At 41.6% G+C, this 27,368-nt stretch overlaps 2 protein-coding genes across 3 annotated transcripts in view; one reads left to right on the forward strand and one right to left on the reverse strand.

Annotated features, from left to right (window-relative positions):
• Positions 1–17,391: 17,391 nt before the first annotated feature.
• LOC149848083 (dof zinc finger protein DOF5.4-like) lies at positions 17,392–19,506 on the forward strand. Its single transcript, XM_090018356.1, has one exon. It carries the CDS (start codon positions 18,250–18,252, stop codon positions 19,186–19,188), a length of 939 nt encoding a protein of 312 aa, XP_089874482.1. The 5' UTR covers positions 17,392–18,249; the 3' UTR covers positions 19,189–19,506.
• Positions 19,507–25,096: 5,590 nt separating this feature from the next.
• BIG (auxin transport protein (BIG)) overlaps positions 25,097–27,368 on the reverse strand; it is a 39,240-nt gene continuing 36,968 nt past the window's right edge. For both annotated transcript variants that reach the window (XM_090018417.1, XM_090018386.1), the window contains exons 13-14: positions 26,797–27,294; positions 25,097–26,530 (exon numbers count right to left, since the gene is read on the reverse strand). In XM_090018417.1, the coding sequence (XP_089874543.1) occupies positions 25,703–26,530; positions 26,797–27,294 (1,326 nt within the window). In that variant the 3' untranslated portion in view covers positions 25,097–25,702. The remainder of the gene's footprint in view (positions 26,531–26,796; positions 27,295–27,368) is intronic.

Raw genomic sequence — 27,368 nt, forward strand, 5'->3', positions numbered from 1 at the left:
GACAAAACAAATTTTTTTTCTACTTGTTCTTATCTATTTTGATTGAAGACTGTATTAAGAAATGACTTTTCTTCGTATATTATCATTTATCATCATGTGCATGATTTGTTACTATGTTGACTCCACAAGTTTGTTAACTACATTAACACTAACAACTGATTTTTAATACTAATGCCATTTTAATAAGAGGCATAGTCCCAAGTCATCAACCATAGTGCCTCAGCATGTGCCTTGCTTTGAAGTGTACACTTCACGCCTCGAAACCCAGGTACTTAACAACATTGATCTGTTAGATTTGGACTCCAATAATGAGTCTACTAATCTCGAATAGTATGAGTATAATTATCTTCTTCTAAAAAAGGGCATTAAGCATAAAAACTGACCATCCGTAAGTTTTTTTTTTTTAATAGGCAAGTTAGGGTTAAGCAGACCCCCACCAGTTATACAATGTACCATTGGGCTTTGAACTTGCAACGTCCCAACCAAGGGGTGAGGAGGGGTTCGGGCGCCTCCTAAAGTTTTGAAAATTTTTATTATTTTATTATAAAAATTTATACTGCCCTCTTTATATTTTAGTTTTATATTTTATTATAAAAAAAATTGCCCCCTTTTTAATCCAAGTCCTAGATCCACCACTGGTCCCAACACTAACAGCTCCTACCAAAACAAGTGGCCATAAGTATGCCCAAAAAGAAAACGGAAACCAAAAGGGCCATTAATTGCAGAACAAGCAACCCCATTGAAGGGCACTTACCATGAGGAAGATAAGCTGGGGCTCTTGATTTGGTGGGACCCCTCCAAGAACAATGTAAAAGTGCTCAATAGGTTGGGCCCTACGCCCACATGGGTAAGTGGGTGGGGTTGAGCTTCTTGTGGTCCCCATGTTCCCTGTCCTCTCAACCCAATTGGGGTCATTCCCTGGGAACCCTAGCTGCCCTAGGTGTCTGTATCTCCCAAGAGGGGCATACACTGCATTCAGTTGGTGGATGTCCAATAGCGACGTCCACCCATGTAGAAGCATGAGGACACCCCACTTATCACCCCATTAAAAATCTGTGGGGGAATCAACCCCATCCTTTGAGAAAACGCCCCTCTACAAGGACATATGGACAAATACATCAACCTAATTCTGATCCTCACCTCCCCCATGTGACTTCCACACAACATGTCCCTCCTATGCCACCTGTCAATCAACCGTCGATATACAATATCTTTGCCCCCAAGAGAGGTTGGCAAAGTGGGGTGGAGCCTTGGCTGCTAGAAGAACTGTCAAAGTTCAATTCTCATGGGTGTTGCCCATTTGTGCAAGCCAATAAGTAGCATAGGCCCTTGGGGCATGGGTTTTAGCCTTGGAGTTTTAAGTCATCCGCAAGGTAGGTATAACAGGCTGAGCCAGAGCAACCAGGTCTTTGTGGTGGGTGCTGTTTCTTCAGGTTATAAATTCAAATAATAATAATAAAGTACTTGTGACACCCCCAATGATGCCCCAAAATCTCCCCCCTTCCTTGTTTGTATACACTAAATGGATTGGATTTGATGAAAACCCGGATCCAATTCACAGATGGCTTATAAAGCATAAAAAATGCATCGATTGGGGATGTTATCTAAAGGAGACATAACTAAAGTAAAAAACTTTAGCAGCAACATAGCAATTCATGATTTATCCTGGTACAAAAACCAAGATATCTTGGTATCCGAATCTTATCTCCAATCTTACAAGAAGATCTTTATCCTATTATCTTTTTTGGGGACATTATAGGTTTACTGATTTATCTTTTGCCTAATGTGTTATGTGGCCAATCTGCAAACTTTAGCCAATGAAGGTATTTGAAATCTAGGACCCCTTTAGGTAAAGGTAGTGTAAACCTAACCTATTGTTTTCTTTCTCTTAAAGAACCTTCTCTTTCTTTTCTCCATCAGTAATTCAATTCCATGTTTCTTAAGAAGAGTTACTATATTGCCCACAAGGGCACCGCATACCAGGCTAGGTTGGTCAATTTAAGGCTTTGAAGTTGGAGGTGAAAAGTTCGATACCATTGGTATGCATCTTGTGCCACAAGGCCTAGTAATTGATAAACTATCAGAGGTAGGCAGGAGGCCAAGTTCTTGAAGAGTTTTACACAGTGGGCACCAACCAGGTTCACGGTCATGTGACTCCTCTTGGCCCGTAACGGGGTGTCTAAATCATAGTGAAAGTAGTAGTTTCTTCATGCTAATAGAAAAAGAAGAATAACTGCATCTACCTATCAAACAAAAGTTATTATATCTTAGCAAAGTATTCACACATTATATGCAGCGACCTACTTGATATGACAGACAGACAGCCATCCATCTTGGCATTTCTCAAGATGTGATTTCTAAAGATGTGTCCCATCCCGAGAAATGTTGAGATGAACGGTCATCAGCGGCGAAACTAAGCATGCAGCACAGATGCATAGAAAATGACCTCCTTAGCAAGGGTGTTGTAGCCTCAGAGTTTTACACCGCTGGCACGAAGACAGTAAGTATGGCAGGCTGAGCCAACGCGAGCAGGTCTTGGTGTCGGGTGCAGTTTCTTTGGGTTATAAATTTAAAAAAAAAAAAAACTACACTTTTTCAATATGATGAAAACTCCAAGTCTGGTAACAATACGGACAGACTACTTTTGCCATTATTTACATGAATCAACCAAGAAAGCAAACGCCTACCAAAAGCCTTTGTGCCCCAAGAACTAGATTTAGGAATGTTTTCAGGATAAAACACTTCCTTTTTGCTTCACTTAGGATGAAAAATGTATCCCAATGTGTTTTTTTTGAAAGGCAAGCTGGGGTTACGCAGACTCCTACCAGTTATACAACTATACCATTGGGTTTTGAACCTGCCACCCAACACAAGGTGACATGTATATATATATATATATATATATATATATATATATCACCCTAAACCCTTTCTCTCCTTCTTCTGGTTCTTATTTTCTACTTATTCTTGTTAAAAAATTTAACAATTTTTTCAGATCAACCTTTAAATCTACCACAAAGATGTTTTCTTCTTTTTTTTATGAACTCTTCATTTAATATGCTTTTTTTTAAAGCATTTCATTTCATGACAAAACTCTTAGATAGTTACATTAAGTAATTGCTTTATGTAATCCCTGGCAGGATGGGGATGAAGAGGGTTATTTGGAGATAGGGGTGGGAGTGAAGAGCCATATAGTTCCTCCTGCAATGGGAATGAACCGAGGATAGAGAGCAAAATTTTGAGACGGGGCGAAGGTGAAAACCTTGTCTCCCACACCTGCCACGGTCCACTGTCATCCCTACCCTTTACCTTAAAATAATGAGGGTGAAGAAGGGACTATCTCGAGTTCAAACCCCCCCCCGAGGTCACTTGACTAACGAAGGCTTAAAGTGATAATTACTATTAGCATGTACAAGTGATAAAGGCATCATCGTCATCCATTACTACAGCAATCAGCCTCTCAATGATGATGACATTTCTAATTGACCTCGCAATGGCTCACTATTAACGGCAATAAATGGTGGCAATTAGGACTGGGAAACATTAACGGGGAGATCCGCATGTTTGGTAGGAGCTATTAATGTACGTCACCTTTTGTTGGGACGTCGCAAGTTCAAAACCCAATGATACGTTGTATAACTGGTCGGGAGTCTCACTCTAACCTCATCTTGCCTATAAAAAAAATACTGAGAAACAAGATGAGCAGCTCATAGTGCGGCTTAGCTAGGAAATTAAGCTCATCTAGCCGATCTATGAGCCAGCTTGTTTAGGTAAATAAGCTGAGCAGTTCACTCGTATAGGCTTGTTTTCGACATTATAGATTTATATATTATTTAGGTTTTATACATCCACTATATATATTAAATTTATTGTATATATTATCAAGCTTCAAAAAATTAATACTTAACAAGCAACTTTTTTAGAAAACGAGCCAGCTGAAGTCGGCTCGTGAGTCCAAGCAGCTCCAGCTCAGTTTGTTCAGCTCGTTTACCAGCCCTCGTGTCGTGACAAGTGGCAACTGTGCCACGGGAACATACCATTTTGACCATGTGTCATGAGCATAGACATGTACTAGTATATGATTTTTAATATTTTTAACAGCATTTTAATAAAAACATATTTCAATAAATTTGAATATTAAAAAATTATTAATTAAATTTTAAAAACTGTTACTAATGTTGTATTTTTAAAAAAAAAAAAATACTCACATGTTGAGTGCCGTATCTTTGTGACATGGGCATCCAGTGATACTGGACAGTTGCGATACCATAAGGCTCATCACCTTGATTGTGACGCACAACACATTGTCTTCTAGGATGCATGCAAGAGCCACACTGTGTTCAACAAATCAACTGCCTAAGCCAAGTTCAGTCAGTCCCGGATCCAGTACCAGCAACACAAATCCAGATCCGAACCGCAGCCTAAGCCGGGTGCGGTGGGTCTCAGTCACGCTCGCCCTGAAGGGTAGATCAGTCATTTGAAAAAAACTACTGGGATCTAGAAGTAATTTGGTGTATAAAAAAAGGTTGATTTCGTAATCTTATCTAAAAGGCAGATTAGTCATTCCAATGTTTAAGGGTTAAACTCGTAATTGTGCACGTTGTTTTTGACTGGCAGCAGATGTACGGCACCGGCGGAACGATCAGTTGACGAAGCTGATGTGTACCCTTAATCCATCCGTGAATCCTCAGACAATATATAATTACCCAAATACCCCTGTCCATCCTCTTCACACGGAAAAAAAAAACATTTCCTTGTTGGACGTGGACGCGTTTGGGTGCCTCGGTGAGGGGACCAAATTCGTGAACTCCTTTCCTGCTTTTCTTCAACAAGGCGCCCAAAGTCGTGAACTCTCGTCACCCTTGCTTCGGTACCAACAATGGACTTGTGCGCTTGGTAAAACCCACTGAAACTTATTCACTCTTGACATCACCTGGTTGGTGCCAAGATCACAATATCTAACGTTTCTCTAACCAGAGAAACCTTGTGCTTCATGAACTTTGTCGCGTTTCCAAAGAAATGGATATCCGAAATCCGGAACTCCAGCCCTATATTTCTTTATCAACGGTTAGAAAAAAAATAGTATTTCAATTGACGTCTTTTCTAACCTAATGTTGCTATTACTGAGCGTACGAGAGCTCCACTTACGTGGTAGGGACGATTCGTGAACGTCACCGAGCTGGAGGTAAGTCAAGAGTTCGAATCCCATGGTGCTCATCGCTTGGGGTATGACTGAAGCTGGGTGTACTCCTTTATTATCGGCAAGAATGACCCGGGGTTTTCACAATAACCAGCTGTTGGTACACACGGTTGCCAAAATTAAAACTTGTAAAACTGAGATTTCAAGCGTAGATGTACGTTTGTAAGATCGTTATCTTTAAAAACTTCAATGGCATTACTTCAGTATTTTTTTTTAAGATGCAAAATGAGTTCTCAAATTCCAACTAAGCTTGAACCTCAAAAGCATTATTGCTTCAAAAGATCAGATGACTTCTCCCACAAAAATGAAAAGAGAGAAAAGTTTAAAAGTAAAAAAAAAATTATCATCAAGAAGATAAAAATGATGAGTTTTAATAGACATATGAAGGCTAAAACGATTTAGGCGATAAATGAGATTAAATAATCATAAATTCAACATTTTAATAAAATAAGACAAAAAAAACCTTAAAGGGTCATAAAGTCCCTTAAACATCATTTAAATGCGCTTTAAAAGCTATAAAACGGGTCAAACAAAGCATGAAACAAAAAGTCAAGTTTGGCCCAATCAACAGTCAAAGTGATTTCGATGGCCAAATAAATCTAAGCGCCTTACATGTGCCTCGTGCCACTGCAAGCGTGCAAAGTACACGTTGTACAGCAACCCCCCGGTCCCTTTAAGGCACGTTTACCAAGTATAAAAGCAGAGGAAAGGCTAACAACCAAAGTTTCTCTCTTTCTTTTATATATATATTTATATATATAACAAAAGCATTTTTTTTATAAGAAACAATAAATGCATCAAAACTTTATAAAAAAATGTGTACTTTTTTCATCATAAAATGAGTTATATTTTGAAACTTTTCCAAAACCAACCTAGTTATTTATTTAAAAAATGTTACTATTACTAACACTTGTATTTCATAAATTTTATAAGATTTCCTATTAGTGTGAAAACTTTCTTGCCTCCAATCGGTAAAACCCTTGAGGTTTCTCTTGCCCACCGAAGTACACCTAACTTCTGTCTAAGGATTTCCCTCATGTGTTTCAAAATCATGATGACATTAGGTAGTGGCCCTTTTAATTGATAAAAAATATATATATATATATATATATATATATATAATCCGTGTTAATAAATATGGCACAGTGCTAAATGAAACAGTTTATCATATTTTCCATGCTTTTTAAAGTCTTGACTGTACAAATGTAATCTATATGCTTGTTTTTATGGGAATGAGTTCGAGGATTTGATTTCAATGCATAAATATGTTTTTATACAAACAACAACAACTACGCCTTCATTCCAAAACAATTGGGGTCAGCGATATGAACCAAAAAAAAAAATTCATTTTGGGTCTTTCACATGAATCCTTTTCCTCTAATCATTTCTATCCAATGTCATGTCTTGGGTGAGGTTCAAAGCATTCATATCCTTTCCTATCATCTCCATCCAAGTCTTCCTAGGCCTACCCCGACCTCTTTTAACTAATATATTTTCTCATTTCTCCAACCTTCTAACTGGAGCATCATTAGGCCTTCGCCGAATATGTTCAAACCACCGTAAACGATTCTCTCGCAACTTATTTTCAATGAGTGCAACACCTACCTTCTTACGTATCTCCTCATTCCGAATCTTATCTTTTATTGTATTTTCACACATCCATCTAAGCATCCACCATAAATATATTTTTATAAAGTTTCAAAAATCAATGGTCTACAATTTTTAAAAACTTTTGTGGCTCCAACTATAATTTTTTTCATTCAAAATGCATGATCCAAGTATCGATTTTTAGTAAATCAATCACGTTAAATACATTTGTATGGTCAGAATTTAGAAAAAAATACCAGAAATCCAATAAAAATGTTTCATTTATCACTGTGCCGTATTTAGCACGGATCCTCTATCTTTTACCCATATATTCAATTTTTCTTTTGTAAAAAAGTTTGGATTAAACCCAAAATTATTAAGAAAAATAACAAAACAAAAAAAAAATGAATTCAAGGTGTCATGTCATCGTATTTTGTCGTGTGGTTGACTGTCTCTATTTAACTTGTTCATTGACGATGGCAAGTTCCTTGATGCAGCTGATAAACATGTTAGGCTCATGGACAAATAGCCTTGCCTACATATCAATCCTTGAATTGCCTCTTTTTAATGAAAATGTGTCCTTTAATTTTAAAAAAAAAAAAATCAATAAGCTTATGCCCATCAATCTTTTGATCAAAGGGCTCTACCCATTTGGTGGGGATGACTTTTGAACATCACCAACTTCACAGGACGTCACGAGTTAGAAACCCATTAAGGCATTCCTTACCCCAAGTTTGAAACTCACTGTACTCCCTGGTAAGTAGGGGTGTCAACTGGTCGGGTTTGATTCGGACCCAGGTGGAATCAGACTTGGATCAGATTTGGGGGTATGGTATCAGGTCTAACAGGCCTACTATAAGAGAAATCATACTCGGACCCGATAAGAACTACCTGAATCAGACCTGGTAAAATAATATGTTTTATCATTTTTACATGGAAAATTTATGGGTCTTAATCCAAACTCGGGTCGGGCCCAGGTCTTGTATAAAATTTCACAAACTATACCCGGGTTCATGTATTAATCAAATCTTTGGGTCCAGACCCGGGCCTTAATGGGATCTTCTTATTTGTCACCATACCGGGACCATATAGGGTTTGGTCCGGGTCGAGTCTGGGTAAACCCGACCCATTGACACCCCTACTGATTGATAGGTAGGGGACCTCAAGGGTTTTACTAACTGAAGGCCTGCCAATGTGCAGACTGTGATGAGAGGGTTTTCACTAATTGGCATTATAAAAAAGTTAAGTTCAATTCACCGGGGAAACCTGCTCACAGAGAAATCTAGCAATTCAGATGCTGATTCCGGCAACATGGACCATGCAGATCACACATATGTAGAGTTAGATTCAAAGTAGAGTTCTTTTTGGGTTCCGAAATTTGATTAGACCCTCAACAGAACGGAACCAGAGCGTGACAGACCTTCTCAAGTAAAATTTCCTTAGTTCCTCATCAATTTGACTAAGGCCATGTTTGGAAACTAGTAGCTGGGATGGGAAGTGGCATTTCAAAAACTGACAGCTGCTTACCTAGCAAATCCTAGAGGTGGTAGCTGTCAATTCCATGCTTTAGTGTAAATACAATGCCACTTCCCATCCCAAATGCATTAACTCCTATCCCAGCTACCAGTTTCCAAACAGCCACCAGGTGATAGTTTTACCAAGTTTTGGACAAATGCATTAACTCCTATCCCAGTTCCTAGATTCCAAACAGGCCCTAAGTCAAGTTCGAGATAGAATATCTAAACTAGGTCCAACTTACCAACTTGAATGGACAAGCCCATGGGACCCTCCAATGTGTGGGTTAATAAACAGGTCATGTCAGGTCCAGGTCTGTTCAGGATCAGACCAGATCCGACCCATTGACACGTGGCCCACAGCTCCAAAACCTTGCCAAGTCCTGTGAAAACGAATGGACCTAGCACATGGCCCACTGTGTTCGCCACTTCCCCAGAGTGGTGGCTTTCCGAACCCACCAGTGGACCCAGTCAAGTTGCTTTGGCTCTTGTCGGATCCTGCAACCCAGCCGGGCAAGCCTTCTATGATCTGGCTGGAGTTTGGTAGGGTGTCCTGCAGGTTTATTTCGTGCTAGAGCTCCCTCCTTTTCACCCTTGAGGACAAAGACCAACTGGAGTTCCAGGCTGTGTCCAGGGCGATCTAGGCCCTGGATATGGGTTGTACGTCCGAACCACCTAACCCAGCATCCCACCCCACCTACGTCACAAGGACACGTTATTAAGGCCTTGTCTAGGTGCGCGAGTAACTTTTTTTTTATATCAATGGCCAGTACAAAACAAATTTAGAGTTCTTTCAACATCCCTCGGACTATTATGTTATTTTCAAAAAGAGCGCAAAATAACTTTTTTTGTCATCACGGCCCTCTCTTCTGCTTCAGTATCCTTGTGGATGTAAAAAAAATTTTACTGAGAAGCTTCGTATTCATTTAAAAACTTGTACATACATCACAACCTGTTAAGTTATGCATTTCTTCAATAAAATGGCTATTGATATCCCATCATCGTTATTTGATCCATAAAATATATATATATATATTATTTATTTATTTATTTATTTAATTTTAAATTTTTTTTTTGGGGGGGGGGGGGGGGGGCGCGGCTCAGGCTTGATCAAAATGACCAAGGGGTTTGGAATCACGAGTGCAGCCAACACTAGATCCATCCAAACAAGATCAATCAGGTCCTTCCAAAATAGTCTGTGTATACAATGGGGATGGCAGTTGGAGGGGGAAGCCGGGATCCAAATGAATCCGTCTTTATGATGGAGGACATAAAATGAAAAATGGATCGAGGATAGAGGTGAAAATAAAAACTTGTGCAAGGATAGAGGCGAGGATGGACTTACACTTTCCTCCACTCCCCTCGTCTTGTCCCTGATTCTCATTAGTAAAATGACTAAAATACTCTTAATTAAATAATAAAATTATATATAACTCCTATATATTTCTAATACTAAATTTTTAATCCTAAAGCCTAAAATGACTCTTTTGTCTTATTCAGTTCTCCTTCCTTTCCTTTATTTGATCACCACGATCGACCTATTCGGCCTTCTATCAAGGCTCTCCGTGTTGCTCCACATGACAACTCAACCCCCTCAACGGCTCGGCCTCTCCTTCTCCTCCCTTTAACGAACGCAGCAGTGAAAGACGAAGATGGTAAATTTGATGAGATGAGAGAGTAAGATGAGAAAAGGATGGTGATGAAAACAAGGACAGTAAATTTGAGATTGGGCTGGAGTGGAGGTTCAAAGTCCCCTGTCACAGGGATTGATCGTCGATGAGGCGGAGATGGCGACCTTGTCCCCCTCCCCGGTCCACTGCCATCCCTAATATACATACACTACAAGAAAATATGTTGTTAATGACGGACTTTAGCGACGAAATACTCCTGTCGCTAATTAGCGATGGATTAATGAGCGAAAACCATCTGTCGCTATAATGAATGAAATTTACGAAAATAACGACGGAAGATATCTTATCGCTAATTAGCGATGGATTTTGCGACATACTGTTTTGTCGTAACGAATGAAACATTTGGCGACGTCGTTTGCGACGAAAGATTTTTCGTCACTAATTAGCGACGGAATTGGCGACGGGATATCTTCCGTCGCTATTTTCGTAAATTTGATTTACGTCGTCTTAGCGACCGAATTAATCTGTCGCTAAGCCGTCCTGAATTTTCGCATAACCCTAATCCCAGACAGCTTTTCCTTTTCTTCTTTCGCTGCTCTCGCTCCCGTTTTCGCCGTTCGCCCGCTCCCGCCATCCGCAGGCCCCGTCGTTCGCCGCCGCCCGGAGACAGGTAAACGAGGGGGTCGGCCCCCCTGCCTTTCTGGTAGGGGCAAAGGGTTAACCCCCTGCCTGTTCCGGTAGGGGGTTAGCCCCCTGCCAGAACAGCAAGGGGTTAATCCCTTGCCTTTCCAACAGGGGGTTTCGGCAGGACGTCGACCCCCTGCTGTTCCGGCAGGGGGTCGACTCACTGTCGGAAAGGCTGGGGGTCGACCCCCTGCCGAAACAGGCAGGGGAGTCCACCCCTTGCCGGAATAGCCTCGTTTTTTTTTTTGTGACTTCATTTTAAAACAGTGTTTTTTTGTGCAGATTTTTCAACGGAACCAGCTTATGCTCAGCCACTTGTGGTAAGTAAGTAACAAAAACAATGTGAATCGGGTAAATACCTGTGGTGAGTAAGTGATGCAAGTGTATCACATGTTATTTAATTTATTAGATGTAACACTTTATTGTTCACACACTCACTTAGTTGTTGATATTTAGGGTTGCTTTGTTGGAATTCGGAGATCATGCTGAGCATGATTTTAATGTTTGAATATGGAAGTGTTCTTATTTTTTGAGTACGGAGTCCACGCTAGGCATGGTAGTAGTTTGTAAAATATTGAAGTGTGTTTGCTGCAGGTACATGTTTGCCATTTGTTCGATATGAATGATTACGATGTATTGCAATGTTTGATAATTGTATCCATGCTTGCATGTAGTTACTTTCAATTTGATTATGGCTTCTATATGAAATTGTATAATGAAAACATGCTTCAAATGATTGTATCGTGTCATTAATAGTTTGTACATGAAAATATTAAGTTATCAATGCATGCATCAAAATTCTTGTTATTGTATGACATCATATATTGCATGATAAATTTGATATTTTCTTCATTATAGCATTCTGATGATTCTCTTTTAATTCGTTAGGTTGTTATTCGTAACATATAAGAAAATGACTGCAAATCGTGAATGGATGTACCGTAGGATAGTGGACAATGAGTTATCGCATGAATATATGGATGGTGTTGAAAGTTTTATTGAATTTACAACGGTAAGTGTCAGTACAGTGGATCTCATAGGTCGGATTAGGTGTCCCTGCAAGATTTGTAAGAATAATTGATTTGTAGAACCTCATGGCGTTAGACATCACCTATACAGGAAGGGTTTTGTGAGTGATTATCAGAACAGAATGTTTTATGGAGAAGAATTTAGAAACAAATTTGATGCACGGGTGAATGTGGTGCATGATAATCCATATATGAATTTGATATTTGATGCCGCTGGAACATAACTGAGTTCTGTAATGAGTTCTAGTGATGTAAGAACTGTCGTAGATGAAGAATCACCAAACAATGCAGCTAGTAGATTTTATGATTTACTTAGAGATGTTGATGAGCCACTTTGGAACGGTTGCGAGAGTCACACTATCTTGTCTGCAGTTCTTCAACTAATGTATTTGAAGTCCGAGTATAATTTGAGTCAATCATGTTTTGACCGTTTGTGCATGATTGTGAAGAGTATGTTGCCCAAAGATGAGAAATTGTCACAAAATTTCTATCGTGCGAAAGTTATGGTCAACGCTCTAGGTATGGGGTACAAAAAGATTGATGCTTATCCAAATCACTGCATGTTGTATTTCAAGAAGCAGGAAAACAACATATCATGCCCGTCATGTGGGCATCCTCGGTTCAAGCCAAAAACAAGAGGCAATGGTAACACGAGATCAAAGAAAGTTTCATACAAGTCTCTCCGCTATTTTCCTATCACTCCTAGATTGCAGCGATTGTATATATTTTCAAGGACAACTAAACACATGAGATGGCATGCAAATAAAATTCGACACGATGAAAACAAGATCATGCATCCTGTTGACGCTGAAGCTTGGAAGCACTTTGATCGTACTCATCAGAACTTCACAATGAAAGTGTGAAATGTTAGACTCGGTCTATGTATAGATGAATTTAATCCATTTGGGGGTAGATCAACTTCATACTCATGCTGGCCAGTATTTATAACTCCATACAACCTTCCATCAAGCTTGTGTATGAAACGTCCAAATCTTTTCTTGTCTCTGTTGATCCCTGGTCCGACCTCACCTGGCCAAAATCTTGATGTATATTTAAGGTCATTGATTGATGAACTAAAAGTACTGTGAGATGACGGTGTTACCACGTATGATGCCCACAAAAAACAAAAATTCAACATGAAGGTCGTTGTTCTATGGACAATCAATGACTTCCCTGCATATGGTATGCTATCTGGTTGGAGCACACATGGGAGGTTGGCATGTCCGTACTGCATGGAGGATTCCAAAGCTTTTAGATTGACGCATGGAAGGAAGCCTTACTGGTTTGAGTGTCATCGTCGATTTCTACCCAGCGACCATCCGTTCCGACGATAAAAGAATGTGTTTAAAGCAGGCACAACTGAATTGGAAGGTTCATCCACAAGATTGTCTGGCATAAAGATTTTAAGAAGATTGCGATACTTTCCAGATGTATTAACAGATGCCCGCAGTCCTACACCCTTTCGTGAATTTGGAAAGGATCACAATTGGACGAAGAAATCTATTTTTTGGGAACTACCGTATTGGCCGACCCTATTGATACGACATAATTTGGATGTAATGCATGTGGAGAAAAATGTATTTGATAATGTGTTCAATACAGTAATGAATATTAAAGGAAAAACGAAGGATAATCCGAAGGCCCGTATGGATTTAAAAGTAATATGTAAAAGACCAGAACTGGAACTCAAAGAGTATAATGGCAAAGTACTGAAACCAAAGGCAAAATACGTGCTTGAACCTGATCAAATAAAACATGTATGTCAATGGTTAAGACAATTGAGATTTTCAGGTAGATATGTCTCTAACATTGCTCGGGCTGTGAAGATTGACGATGGACAGTTATATGGGTTGAAGAGCTATGATTGTCATATTTTTATGCAACGATTGATACCCCTAGCATTCCATGATATATTAGACAAACCTATATAGGGGGTATTGTCTGAGTTGAGTGGATTTTTTAAAACATTGTGCGCATCGGAAGTCATAGTATCTCGTCGCTAATCCACTGCTTTGTTGTGGTGATACTCTTGCATGGATGGATCTAATTACAAAGTTTTAAATCCAAAATCTTCTTTATTAATTAGTTCATATGATTTGATTTCTAGACCACTGAAAAATCAGTGGCTCACAACATGATATTAGAGTCCAACATGACCCAAATATTTATCCCTACTAAACCCAACATGAAGATTACATCCAAGATGTTTATTCTACAAAAAAAGTTTAAAAAAAAATGCACCTGCCCAGGTCAGTTGAGTGTCAGCTGGCGTGAAAAAAATGCCGATCCCTTCATCTCATGTTCAACTCCCACTAGGTGTGTTAGTGAGTTGCGTTAGGGCTTGGGTGAAGGTGGCCCCACCTTGGATTTACCTTGCAAGGAGGTGAGCCCATTAAGTGACCAAGTTCTTGGTGAGGGTTTTTCATCATCAAAAAATACAAAAAAAAAAATTAATTATTTTCCTCGATTTTAAAGTCACAAGTGTAGTCAATTTCTTTCATAATTTCTGTCGATAAATAAAAAATTTAATCACAATACGTGGAGGTATCAGAAGTAAAAATATTGATACGAGTAACTAGAAATCCTGTGAAAAACACAATTACTTATCAATTGTAGGAAGGTGCCAATACAAGCTGAGTGAATCGGTTTGGTTCACTGTTGGCTGCGCCTGTAAAAAAGGTAATTTCTTGTAGTTTTGTAGTCCATGCTGCACTAGGCAACCGTACCCTTTTTAATTTGATCTTTTACCAATGTATTTTGGTTGTCAAGTACTATTCAGTATCATGACCTTGTCTTGATTGGGGTCCTTTAACTTCTTGGACCCTAGCATGTGGGCCCACCCAAACCCACAAAGAAAGATTAGTCGCAATCTTGGCTATCCGTTGTAACTGAGTGGGTATACCCGAACCGAACCCATGTATAAAAACTGCTAAGATCCAACCTGACCTATTCTTGATAGGCTTGTGAGTTCGAGTTGAGTTAAAAATATACACTACTTGAAAAAACAGGTTGGTTCTTAGATAAGAAAAATATAGATCCGAACCTGCTTGGTTCTATGCAATTTGTATCCAAATCAGCTCGGACTTGAACTCGTTTTTTTTTTTTACCCTCGACACATTTTTTACCCGATTCATCTGGTTCTTTGAAAATGTATGCTCGATTGGACCCAAACTTGTACTGATTTGTAACCAAACCAATTCATGCCTATAGCGGTTATACCCGATCCAATTTAACCAAATCCATTCAGACTCATCTTACCACATATCCTTGTACGTAAACATCATTAACATCAATTACTTTTATGAATCAAAACCAAACTATACCATCAACCATTTAGACCTGACCAGTTTCACAACCAAACCCATAAAAGCTCTATTTAATTCAGACACAAACCAGTTTCGTTTTGGTTTGGGTCTGGGTCTTACTTTTAGTCCCAATTAAAACATATATCTGTTTAAAACTCAACCTGCTTATACTTGATCCACTTGTACCTGAATCAATTAACCGATACAGGTGCATAATTTCAGTCATACTCAGAAGAGTTGGTTTCGGGCCTACTAAGGCTAATTTTGAAGACTGGTCAGACAAAACCCAACCCAAATTACACCGGTTTCAACCACCTGCATTTTGTACGAAAATTGATACACCTTTGATATGGATGTTGACAGTCGATGGCGAGTCTGGATCGGGTGCAATTACATGCCACAAAATTTGTGCCTTAAGCACCTGATTGCCCCTCCATCAGGCCTCGAGCCCAACAACTGACAGGCATGTCCCAAAGATGAACGGTGATCAGGTGCTTAATGCACAAATATATGTGCAATCATATTGCACCTGATCTTTTGACGTAATAAATTTGCACCATTTTAAGCAAGGGTTCTTGGGTTCTAATCCCACTTAGGGCTAATTAAGCTCCAAGTGTGGACCTAATTAATGGGTCATTAGGCCACATTTGCTATGTGGGACCAATGGGACGAGATGCACTTGTCTTGGGCAAGTACTAGATTTTATCACATTTTGGTGGGATGCGTTTGTCCTGTGTTTGATACGCACAGTGGGGGCACATGCAGGACGGGATGAAATGGATCCCACGGACCGCTGTGTCCTGGGTATCATCGTACCTACCGGATCCGTTTAGGTAGCATCCCTGTGAGTCATGAATGAAATTTGTGTACTCGTTCCTTAAGTCACATTTAGATGAACCTTATGCAGAATTATATTTGTTACACTCTCTAGACCTTATTGAATTTATATAAAATTGCTGTTGAATGTTGTATGGATTTGATCCTCCAGTGGGATGTCCATACATTATTTCATGAGAAACATGTTCGAGATTAAAGACTTCAATGTTTATGAGTGTTTTCTTCAAGAAACTTGGAAATGAAGAGCATGTGTTGCACAAAAAACTCATGACCCATAGGAAAAAGGTTTGTATCAAAACAATTTTGATTCAAAGTATGTTTGGGGCCCCGCCCCACCTCACCCCGTTTGGACCAGGGATATAAGACATGAAAGAGAGATGGAGGTTAAAATAGCAGACCCAACCAGAGTTCCGATTAAGACCTGCAAATTTTCAATGTAAAAATGAGAAAAAATATGGTTTTACCAGGTATGGTCCACGTTTGATTCATGTAGTTCTTATCGGGTCTGGGTTTGGTTTTTCTTATAGTAGACCCGATTAGACCCAGGTCTGAACTCAATACCATACTCAAAAATCTGGTGCAAGTATGATTCCACCTGGGTCCGAACCAAATCCGACCCGTTTGACACCCCTAGTCACAACTGCCCGGAAAAGGAACACTCAAGTAAATTCCCGGAAGCTCGTGAGCCAGACGGAGATTAGTGAATAGTAATCTCAGTCCGCTGCCATCGTACCGCGGAGTCCCAAGAGCGCGAGCCGAGCGGTCAGGTTGGCGCGCTCAGTGTGAGTCGAGCCGGACCGCAACACCTTCCACTATGCATCTATGATTGGACCACGTCATCCACCATGTCCAATAGGAGGCGGATACGTGGGCGCGGGAGAGCCACCCACAGAGCGAGTACGCCCGAACAGGGTGGCCGACAGGAGCATTCGTGGGTGGGGGCGGTGGACGGTACTTATCTCTCCACGTGTCGTGATCAGACGGTCGGTCGGCTGCCACCGCCGTACGAATCAGTGGGCGAAGACGTTTAGGTGCGCTCGAGGTACGAGAAGTAAGTGGACCCTTTCACGAAATTACTCGAATACCCCAAAAGACGTTCCATTCTGATGAGTTTGCTCCCATGAAGTGACGTAAATGCCCCTCGTGGATTTTTTTTTTTGAGGGTCCATGTATTTTGATACCAACTCAATGGGGGAAGCAGGAGTGGATTAATGAAGCAGGTCCGAAGAACGATGTCTGATCCGTATTGAGGATTGATGATGAACGTTTGGAGTGCACACGGGTTGTCGAAGCATGTTTAGATGGACATGGTACAAGGATCCAGATCCATGAATCGGATCGTTGCTCATTCCCAGATATTGTCGAGTTTTTTTTATTTTCTTTAAATTATTTTTTTTAGCGTTACGAGAAGTATGTTGGTCAGAAATAGGTGGTAGACATCCGTCGAGAGGGGATGGTATGGTGCTTTAGGGTAATCTATAGGGACCTTTTCGGTAATTTAGTTCCCCTTAAAAAATCGAGATAACGAGGAGAAAGTTAAAAACGAAAATTAAGGGGGTGGGGTAGGAAAAGATATTTATGAAGACGGTATATGGATTTGCTACTACTTCTTCTTCTTCTTTGGAGAGAGTGTTTGTAGACGGAGACGGCGGGAAAATGCGATCGGGATCCACATTTTCCTTTACCTCGGTCACGATTTTCATACAAATTAGTTCACGCAAACGCTTCCTGACGTGAACTCTCGAAACCACGACGGTTTCTCCCGTTTTCGCCACTCCCTAGTGAGAACACGGAACAGGCGTCTGGGTGGTGGATTAGCTCAAAAATTTGGGTAAAATTCTCTGTTTTCGGTAGGTTTTCGGTAGATTTTCGGCCTAAACGCACGTCTGCTACTGAATTCTGAGTGTTGAGGGGGCGATCCTATGTGGATACAAATCGGTGAAGCTTCCGGCGAGTTCTGGTAGATATTTCTGTACTCAGCATCGAGATTTTTCTCGATTACGAGTCCGACGGGGTTGGCGTGGGTTCGATTCTCTGGAGAGATTTTCTGACGAGGATCTGGCGGTTTTCGAGCTTTCCGGCGGGTTCTGGTAAATATTGCTGTACTCAACGTCGTGATTTGTCTGGAGTCCGACGGAGTTTGCGAGGGCTCGATTCTCTGGAGACATTTTCCGACGAGAATCTGGCCGTTATTGAGCTTTCAGGCGGATTCTGGTAAATATTTCTGTACTCAACGTCGAGATTTTTCTGGTGTCTGACGGAGTTTGCGAGGGCTCGATTTTCTGGAGAGATTTTCCGAAGAGAATTCTGCCGGTTTTTGCGCTTTCTGACGAGAATTCCGGAAATTCTTGGTGAGATTGCTTAGGGAGGATAAGGTCGGAGTAGAGGCTCGCTATCTTAGGGTGGAGGAATTCAAACCAAGGGGTGTTTCCGTGTTCTTCCCGGCGGATCTCGTTGGAAGTGATGCAGGATCCTTCCGGAGCTCCACCGCTCCGGTCAATAGCCGCCGGATGCGGCCGGATCCTTGGCGATCGGCGCCTCCGCCCCCACCCGGGCCAGGCGTTGAAGTGCCCCCGCTGCGACTCGCTCAACACCAAGTTCTGCTACTACAACAACTACAATCTCTCCCAGCCGCGCCACTTCTGCAAGAGCTGCAGGCGATACTGGACCAAGGGGGGCGTCCTCCGCAACGTCCCCGTCGGTGGAGGGTGCCGGAAGACGAAGCGCTCCAAGACCAAGACTTCGCCGGAGGATCGGCCCCAGAAGAACTCCTCCACTGGGAAGACCTCATCCCGCTCCAGTAGCGAGAGCTCAAGCCTCACCGCCACCGAGGCGTCCTCTTCCGCCTCCGCCTCCGCCTCCGCCTCCGCCACGGCCACCGTCCGGCCTCTCCCTGAGACCTCTCCCCTTGCCCCTCCTCCCTCGGTGTCGTTCATGGACCAGATCCTCAGCTTCCCGGAACCGAGGCTCTTCCCGAACCCTAACCTGAGCATGCTGGAATCATCCGGGATGCTGGATATCGCGCCGGATGGCCTGAGCTCCGGCGGACTCTTCCCGGAGACGGGTAGCTTCACTAGCCTGATCACCGGAAACCTCGCCTCGGCGTTGCCGTCGGCTTGTGCCGGGTCTGATTTAGGGTTTAACTTGGCGGACTTCCCCTTCAAATTCCACCACCAGAAAGTGGACGAGATGGCGCGGGGCGTGCACGAGCTGCAGCCGTCCGTCAACGACCTGACGTCGATCCAGGGTAGGGCTGTTAACCCAGGGCTGACGCCGTTAGAGTGGCAGACCGGCGGAGATCCCCCTCCGGCCCTCTTCGACCTCCCGAGCGCCATCGATCCGACCTACTGGGGCCAGAATCAATGGGGAGATCACGATCATCATCCTCTCTACCTCCCATGAAAAAAAGGTAAAAAAAAAATTAAATACCGGGAATCTCATCCTTGTGTGTAAACTTCTCCCTTATTTTTTCTCTTTTTTAATTTTGGGTATAGTTTGGTTTGGTGTTTCTCTCTGCAACTAACGCTAGTGGTGTTTCCCTTTTTTTCTTAATTTCCTGATTTTTCTGGATTTTTATCAATCAGAAAACGGAGAAATATTTGATATGTAGTATAAAATACATTTGTAATTCCGTGCTTGTTAATTATTGCTGCCGGTGGTTGTATCGCATTCTTAAATACGGGTATAGTTCGTTAATACGTGATTTTAATTTTGTTTTAATCCTCGCAGCTCGCACGATCACATCATGTAATTCTGTTCTTTAATTTCCTGTTGTCGTTAAGTTATAGCTGGTCCATTTTTATTTAGACTGAAGGGATTGAATGCATGTTTTGGAGAAAGTAAAAGTGACCAAATTCATGAACTCCGATTCACCATTCCCAAAGATCTGAATTTTGGAAGTTCGTGAACTTGGTATCGTTGATCTTAAGGAGGTGTTTTCCCCTGTTATCCAGATAAGTGGAGTACGGGGAATAGCAAAGAGGTTTCTGCATCGTAATTCGTTTCCACCTTATCCCACTTGTCCAGACAGGTGGGTGAGCCTTATCCTATCCGGAAAAAACTGAGATAAGTTGGCATATTGCATCATGAAGTGTGACAGTAAAATCCCAACTTATCCCAGTTTTTTGTTCATGCTGGCGATGTATCCCGACTCCTGCCCACTGTTAACCTTAAAAGGTCTGGGCCTATTGGGACCAAGCACGAAGTTGGTGGATACAGATCCGGCATCTGATGTTGTCCAATCGGGGCCATGATGTGCCCCCTCCTGTCTCATTTTTAGGTTCAGGTGAGACGTGACTACTCCCCCACTTGGTACTGCTAGGCAGGACCAATGTGAGAGTCTGAGACACACCCACTCCCACTAGGAGTCAAATGTGAAGCCCTTGGATGTTGAGGGGCAATACTGTTATTTTGTTTGTAATCCGGGTCCGACTTTTCGGGTAACCGGAAATCTGGCCCCGATCCCCCCCCCCCCCCCCCCCCCCCTTTGCCGATGGCCGAGGAATTCCCGACTCGTCGAGGAATTGCTGCCTTGCTGGAGGCGAGGTGTGACGGAAGCACGTGTCCGGCTGGAGGGATGGGACCACGCACCGCCCCACGCACCAAAGGTCTCATCAGCATCGGAGATCGACCGTTCGATGTTTGCCACGTTGGCATGTCGACACCGGGATGTCTCGACCTCGCTTGTGGAGGAGGCTCCGTACGGTCGCTCTCACGGTGATGTGATTGGCGGATGGTGACCTCATCTCGCATGTTCCTGCGCTTGCAGAGTGCCACGTGTAGTAGGGTATGGACTCTCTCTCTCGTGGGCTCCCACCTTCTCTCTGTGATTTCGAACGTGCTTTCCCAATGGAGCAAAAGTTATCGATTTTCCGAATCGTAATGGACGAATCGCTTTCCGAAACACGAGAATCGGTCGTCGAATCAGGTATGTGGCCCTCCGGTAACGAGTGACTGATCCGACACTTTTGGCATCAGGAGAAGATTGGGCCGGTGAAGACTGCAGCTTTGGATCCGAGATTCTGCCCCGATTCTGGTGCTAACAAAAAAACTAACGCAAAAGATAGCTGGCGAGCACAAAATCCGGATATTGGATGCTTCGTGTGCCAGGAGAAACCGAGCCAGCTTGACCCGTTCCTGATATTCTTTTTTGGAGTCATCATTATGTAACCGTTTTCCTGCTACGTACACAGTGTGAGCTCACCTCTTCCTCCCACACGCCACAATGACTGGTCCATCATTCTTTTATGTTTTCTCGTTAGGTGCCTGGTGCAGCATTTGCTTGGGTGGGTGGGTCTAAATTCTTTTCTGATCTTGCCATAAAAATTTTGAGAAAGAAAAAGACAGAGTGCCATTTTGAAAAACACCCTTGGGGAAGGCCCTGTCTACTGGGGAACGCCCTTCATGGGATTCGAACTTGTGATATTCACAAGTCATCCCTACCAAATGAGTTGCCATCTAATAATATTAATATTATGATATTATCACGATTACATCAGCATATATGTTGGCAAGAGTGGCGAATTTTTCTTTTTATATTTAATAAACTTATTATTTTTTAGTTCTGTGTTTTGTAAAATTGATTTCCTCTTCTAATTTTTGCAAATAACGTATTAGGAACCTGCTGTTTTACCTGTTTATCACTTTCAATATTTTTCATTTTCAAATGCTGAGTTTTCCTGAAATTTATTGAAGGAACTTATAGTATCTCGTTTCACCTTGTTGAAATGTAGCCAAGACCATATTTATGATATAATTAGCCTGGGGGTGGCCTTGGATAGAAGTTCCCTTGCTTAGGGTGATGTTTGTGCTGATCAAATAATACCATTGGAGCCAACATAAGGAACCTTTATTGAAAATAAAGCTAAGGACACGAACGCACACACACAGAGTTACCGTCAGCAAAGCCTCTCGTTTCTCCAAAACAAACCAAAATATGATCTAAATAGATGTCCAATACCAAATTTTAACAAATCAAACAGCGATAAAGTGGATCCACAGTTGAAACTAGCTCTTGCGTTCAAAGTAGATCTCTAGATTTTGTATTTATCTCCATGATTTTTTATTCTTGGGTTGGATATTTATGCGCACATATTACACACTGTAAATGTAAGTTGAGCACAAGTACTGTTATGGAAACACACAATTTCGATCATAACATACACAAATGGATCTGCAAACCCGTTTGGGCCTGGTTCAAATTGGATTCTCCCAATTGCTCTACTCATAATTGGCTGCATTATCCACTATGGTACCAGTCAAAAGATTTGAAAATATGGAAGCACCTACACCAAGAGAGTTGGTTGTCTATACTCCCCAGGATCTATGGTTCCAACAAACTAGATCTCAAAAAGAAGAGGTTCAAAACAAACGCACCCGTAAATCACCTGCTTTTTATGTCTTTTCTCCCCTAATCCTTTATAAATTAGAGGAATAACCGTTGATAACTGACTGCTACAATCTGAAATGTAATTACTGTTGGAATGAATTAAGGTGCTTGTGACTCGCCCTGTTCAGCTTGGTATTGAGCTTTTCAGTAGGGATATCAATGGTTCCATTTTCAATTGGACCCTGTTTGGAAACTAGCCATGGGAGGTAGAAGTGTAGAAAACCCAGTGCCAAAGTCATTTGGGATGGATGCAGTTGTAGGAAATGATGGAACTGGGGTGGTATCTGACACGTCCAGTTCCACATTTCACTTGCCGACTAGATGAAGTGAAAGTTACCAAGTACTACACCAGTTCCCACACCGATGATCGGTCTGACGACCTTCCCAATGCTCTTCCAATTTTAATTTTTGCATTACAAATAGATGCACAAGTGAAAGTGGCAAATCCTCAGCTGAACCATTTCACTTATCCCATACAGCCATGCGCATTTTCTAAAACCATAAATTTTGGGGATTCTGTAACTGCATCCTTAGCTGCCACCAACTGGCAGTTTCCAAACAGGCCCTTGATGTATATCCAACCAAATAAGTTGATATTTATTATAATTTTAATGTTTTTAACAATACAACAACAACTACGCCTTCATCCCAAAATAATTGGGGTCGGCGATATGAACCAAAAAAGAAAATCATTATGGGTCTTCCACATGAATCCTTCTCCTCCAATCATTTCTATCCAATGCCATGTCCTTGGTGAGGTTCAAAGCATTCATATCCTTTCCTATCACCTCCACCCATGTCTTTCTAGGCCTACCCCGACCTCTTGTAACTAATATATTTTCCCATTTCTCCATCCTTCTAACTGGAGCATCATTAGGCCTTCGCCGAATATGTCCAAACCACCGTAAACGATTCTCTCTCATCTTATTTTCAATGGGTGCAACGCCTACCTTCTTACGTATTTCCTCGTTCCGAATCTTATCTTTTATTGTATTTCCACACATCCATCTCAGCATACGCACTCAGCTACACTTAATGTTTTTAACAATATTTCAATAAATTTATTTTTTATATATTAAATTATCAAAACTTGTTTTTATTCATTACATTTAAAAACAACAATGATGTATGTAGCTTCTCAGGCTCATGAAATAGGCTTGTCAAATTAAAAGTGAGCATATTTTAAAAGTGTATCATGGTTAACAAGCAGCACTTCAGCAAGGTTAAATAGCTCCCAGTGTGTCACATGGACATGCCAATTTTTGGTCCTGTGTCTAGGGACATGACACCACGACATGCCCATGACACACGCAGACAATATTTTATTTTATTTTAATTTATCCAATGATAAATATCTTTATATGTTAAAATATAAAAAATGTTTTTTAACTCGGTTAAATAATGAAGATCATGTCCTTGTGTCCTTTTCAAAAAAATTGCAAAATCGTGTTTTAAAGTTGTATTGAGCCACGGCTTGTGTCCATGCCCTTTTGAAGAGAGAGACAGAGAGATGCACAAAATCAGTTACTCACCTCGGGTATGGCTCAATCTCGTCCTGAGCACAATCCCAAGCTCAAGACTCTAAATGAGCCAAAATGAGTTGAGCTTAAACAACGCAGAGTCAAAGCTAGCTGGTTCACTTCGTTTTCCAGTCTTAAATGCAAAAGGATGCTTTTGTCCAAGGTGCCACACCTGTATTAATGGTTTTAAAAGCACCAATGAGAGTTTTTCTTACTGGCCAGCATGAAATGACAAAGACTTTGACGTTTGGGTCCTACTTTGGCCAACATATCACCATTTTTAATTAAATGAGACATGGTCAGGTGATCACAGACACTGGGTGATCTAGCCAAATTCTGTGGTGAACGTCCTTCTCAGATTGATCAGATAGACCAGCTTCTTATCCCATCTCTAATTAAATTAAATGCCTTCAGAAAAATAGTGGTGTTGTATTGCCTCAAGGGGTTCTTCTCGTAGCCTACCCATCATCAATAGCCGAGATGCACTTTCAACAAACACTAAAAACAAAGAAGAGAAAATACCACGAACTCCCCAAGTACAAAGGCTCTGTTTGAAAACTGCTAGTCCCAAGGAGTTTAAGCATTTGGAAAAGTGGTAGCTGCCACATCCTGGATTCGGTAGCCACCAAATCCACTATTTAGTGTAAATATAAAGGGGAGACAGTCTCATTTCCTCTCCCGAATACATAAACTCACATCACAACTATCAGTTTCCCAACACCCACCAAAGGAAGTTTGACCATGAACCTACCAAAACGCATAAACTCCCTTGTCAACTGCCAGATTGGAAAATTGAAAAAATCCCTTGAATACTTCTTTCATTATCTGGACTTCTGATGGACCTGATCTAAGTTGGTCAAGATATCAATTGCAATTAGCCCCAAGCTCTGAGAGCAACATCCAAATATTCTCAGCCTAGAAAGTATTCTTATGGTATTTAAATAAAAGGATTTTGAAAAAGTAAAAATATTTACACCTAGATTTTATTAAGAAATCACTAAAGCAAGCATTAAATGAAGTTGAAACAGGTACAAGACTTTCACGGCACCCAGGTTACCAATTTGCCTATTGTCTGAGCAAATTAAAGGGTTAAATTCGAATAGTAGGTTCTGATCTCAGATTTATTCTCATCGATTTCAAAGGTAAGATGACCATAAATTATATTGTTCAGATACCTAGTAATTAGTAATTGTTCAGATACCTAGTACTTCATTTTCATATGTAGACGAAATGGCACAAAGGAAACAAATATTATGTAACAGGGTGTCTTAGGGACTAACAAGCTTGACGGTTAGAGTCTATTCAAAATTCATTCCATGCGGTCGGAGAGGTTCGTGATTAGCAGTCCCTCAGAAACTCACAGTCTACTGGAAGATTCATACTGCAGGAGGCTGTAGGCTGCTCAAAATCAAGCTGCATAATAATGAAAGCATTTACAAAACATATCACAATATTAATACAACAAATTCATTTTCAACAGTGTCCCAAAGGAAGAAATGTAGAAGATTAGCAGCCATCGTAACCGCTGGGTTGGCAAAGACCTTGGTCGGTCCTATTGAACAATAGCCCAGCAAAGCAAAGATTGGCTCGTCTTGAACTCTTCCTGCTTGTGAAACTAACCACCCAAACAGCATGCTTGCCATTCCTGCGCAGCTGGGACTCCAACCAGCACCATTAGGACTCATCTTCAGACCTACATGTAATCGACCTCTTCATTTGACAGGAAAAACACAATTTTACAGCCTGCCCATCCTAGCAGCAGCCAGCAAAACTAGAATCGCCACCAATATGTCGCACCGAATTGCTCAGAACATTAGGCAAGAGATAATCTACGCTAGGCACTATTATAATTTGCAAATTGGAACAGATCAGAAGAAAACGAGTCCTTATATGTAGTAATATATACTCCAAAAAGTCCTCCAAAGATATCATGCAGCTGCAACGTCCAACATCGAGCTCTTTCTGCCAGTGATGGGTACTTTCAAAAACCCTCAAAAAATATGACTTGCTAAGTCTTAGCTGCAACAATGGCAACCCTAACAAACTCTTCACACAGCGTAAAACCACCAGATAGCACATCACCAAGAACCCCAACTATGTCAAACGCCTCCTGTAAGTCACTAGCTGACTGCATGTCTTCCAACCACCCCAACATTTCCTTCGAGAAGCTCATCATCTCTTTCACATTCAGCAATCTCTCCTTCATAACCACCTCCCACTCCTCCAATCCGTTATTGCCCTCTTCAGCCTCATCTACTTTCCCAGTGGAGGTTGTTGAAGTTGCTGATGATGATGCTGACGCTGCTCTCTTTACTTTAAAGAAGCGTTGCAACTGCTCAATAAGACCCACATAAACTAGCATTGGCTGGATGATGCTGAAGATGTTCTCACTGCTTTCTGATTGGCCTTCTTTTTTCGAGTCCGGATCAGAGGGTAGCTTAAAAACTGGAGATGAAGAAGCTGCCAGAGTAGAACGCCCATGCCTGTATTGCATGTAGGTGTGGTAGATCCCTTTCTGCAAGAAAGCACGCCGGTGCTGAAGCCAGTCTTGGTAGGACTCTGCAAAAACAGAATTCACCATCATGAACTGGACGGTTTCTTCTGCGCCCATGTTTCTTGAGCTGCTCGGTGTAGAAGGCTTGGCATCAGATGTAGGTGCTGTGGCCAAGTAGGAGATGATGGCCTTGGCCATTGTGTCTCTCTGGTATGCACCCCCTTGGTCCATAAGATGGCGGGCCATCTGAATCATGAAAGGAAGTAAACGGGAGTTGCTCTCTCTCCCACCACCTTTGCAATCAGTGCTGAAGGATGCACCAGTTGCAAATCTGGCCAACATCTGCACGCCAATGCACAAACATCCACAAAGATCAGGAAAGAAAAAAAAACAAAAAAGACTGGAAAACTATAACAGCTCTTTTGCCATCCAGTATTACTCGTACAAACTAGAGTTATGACTATGTGCATGAACCAGAACAAGGTCTACGATGCATAGCCATCAGTGTACACAACTCTCTAATGATCCTCAAGTGTGTCAGTGACGAGCCACTTTTTTTAATGTAACAAGCATCTCAAAACAGGAGAAAAAAAATTAAGTATCCTCACCAATACAATGTCATAACTCAGTAACCGAAGCCTGCTTCCCTCTGCACGACCGAGCCCATTGAGATTGTCCCAGTACTGGTCCACATAACGCACATACTGTGCAAGAGGAACTGAAGGTCCTCTCAAGGGAAAAATGCAGTTACAAAGAGTTTCATTATTCCTCAATGCTGCTCCCTCCCATTCCTTTTTTGGATTCTTTAGAGCAGCATCTGCTCGCTTAGCTTCTTGGTGGCATTGGAAATGTATAATGTTGAAATGGCTTACAGTTGTATAAACACATTCCCCTCGCATATTAATTGAAGTGCCAGCCCCCAGGTTTACCCTTTTGCTATATGAATAAACACCAAGCATGTCCATAGGCCGTAGACTGTAGCCTTCTCGGCATACCATGCATGCTAGCCCTTCCTCCTCCTCAACATCTTCTAAACCTTCAATGAAAGGCTGAGCAACAACAATCCGTTTGCCCCCCTCAGAGAGTTCCTGCCGCATCCCAAGACCCTGTTTGCAGATCCATGCAAGTGAATCTAAATCAAATCCACACCATGGAAAGATAGAAAGTTTACAGGCAAAAA

Source organism: Nuphar pumila, chromosome 1 (genome assembly GCF_984573655.1).
Source record: "Nuphar pumila chromosome 1, dmNupPumi1.hap1.1, whole genome shotgun sequence".
Lineage (NCBI taxonomy): Eukaryota > Viridiplantae > Streptophyta > Magnoliopsida > Nymphaeales > Nymphaeaceae > Nuphar > Nuphar pumila.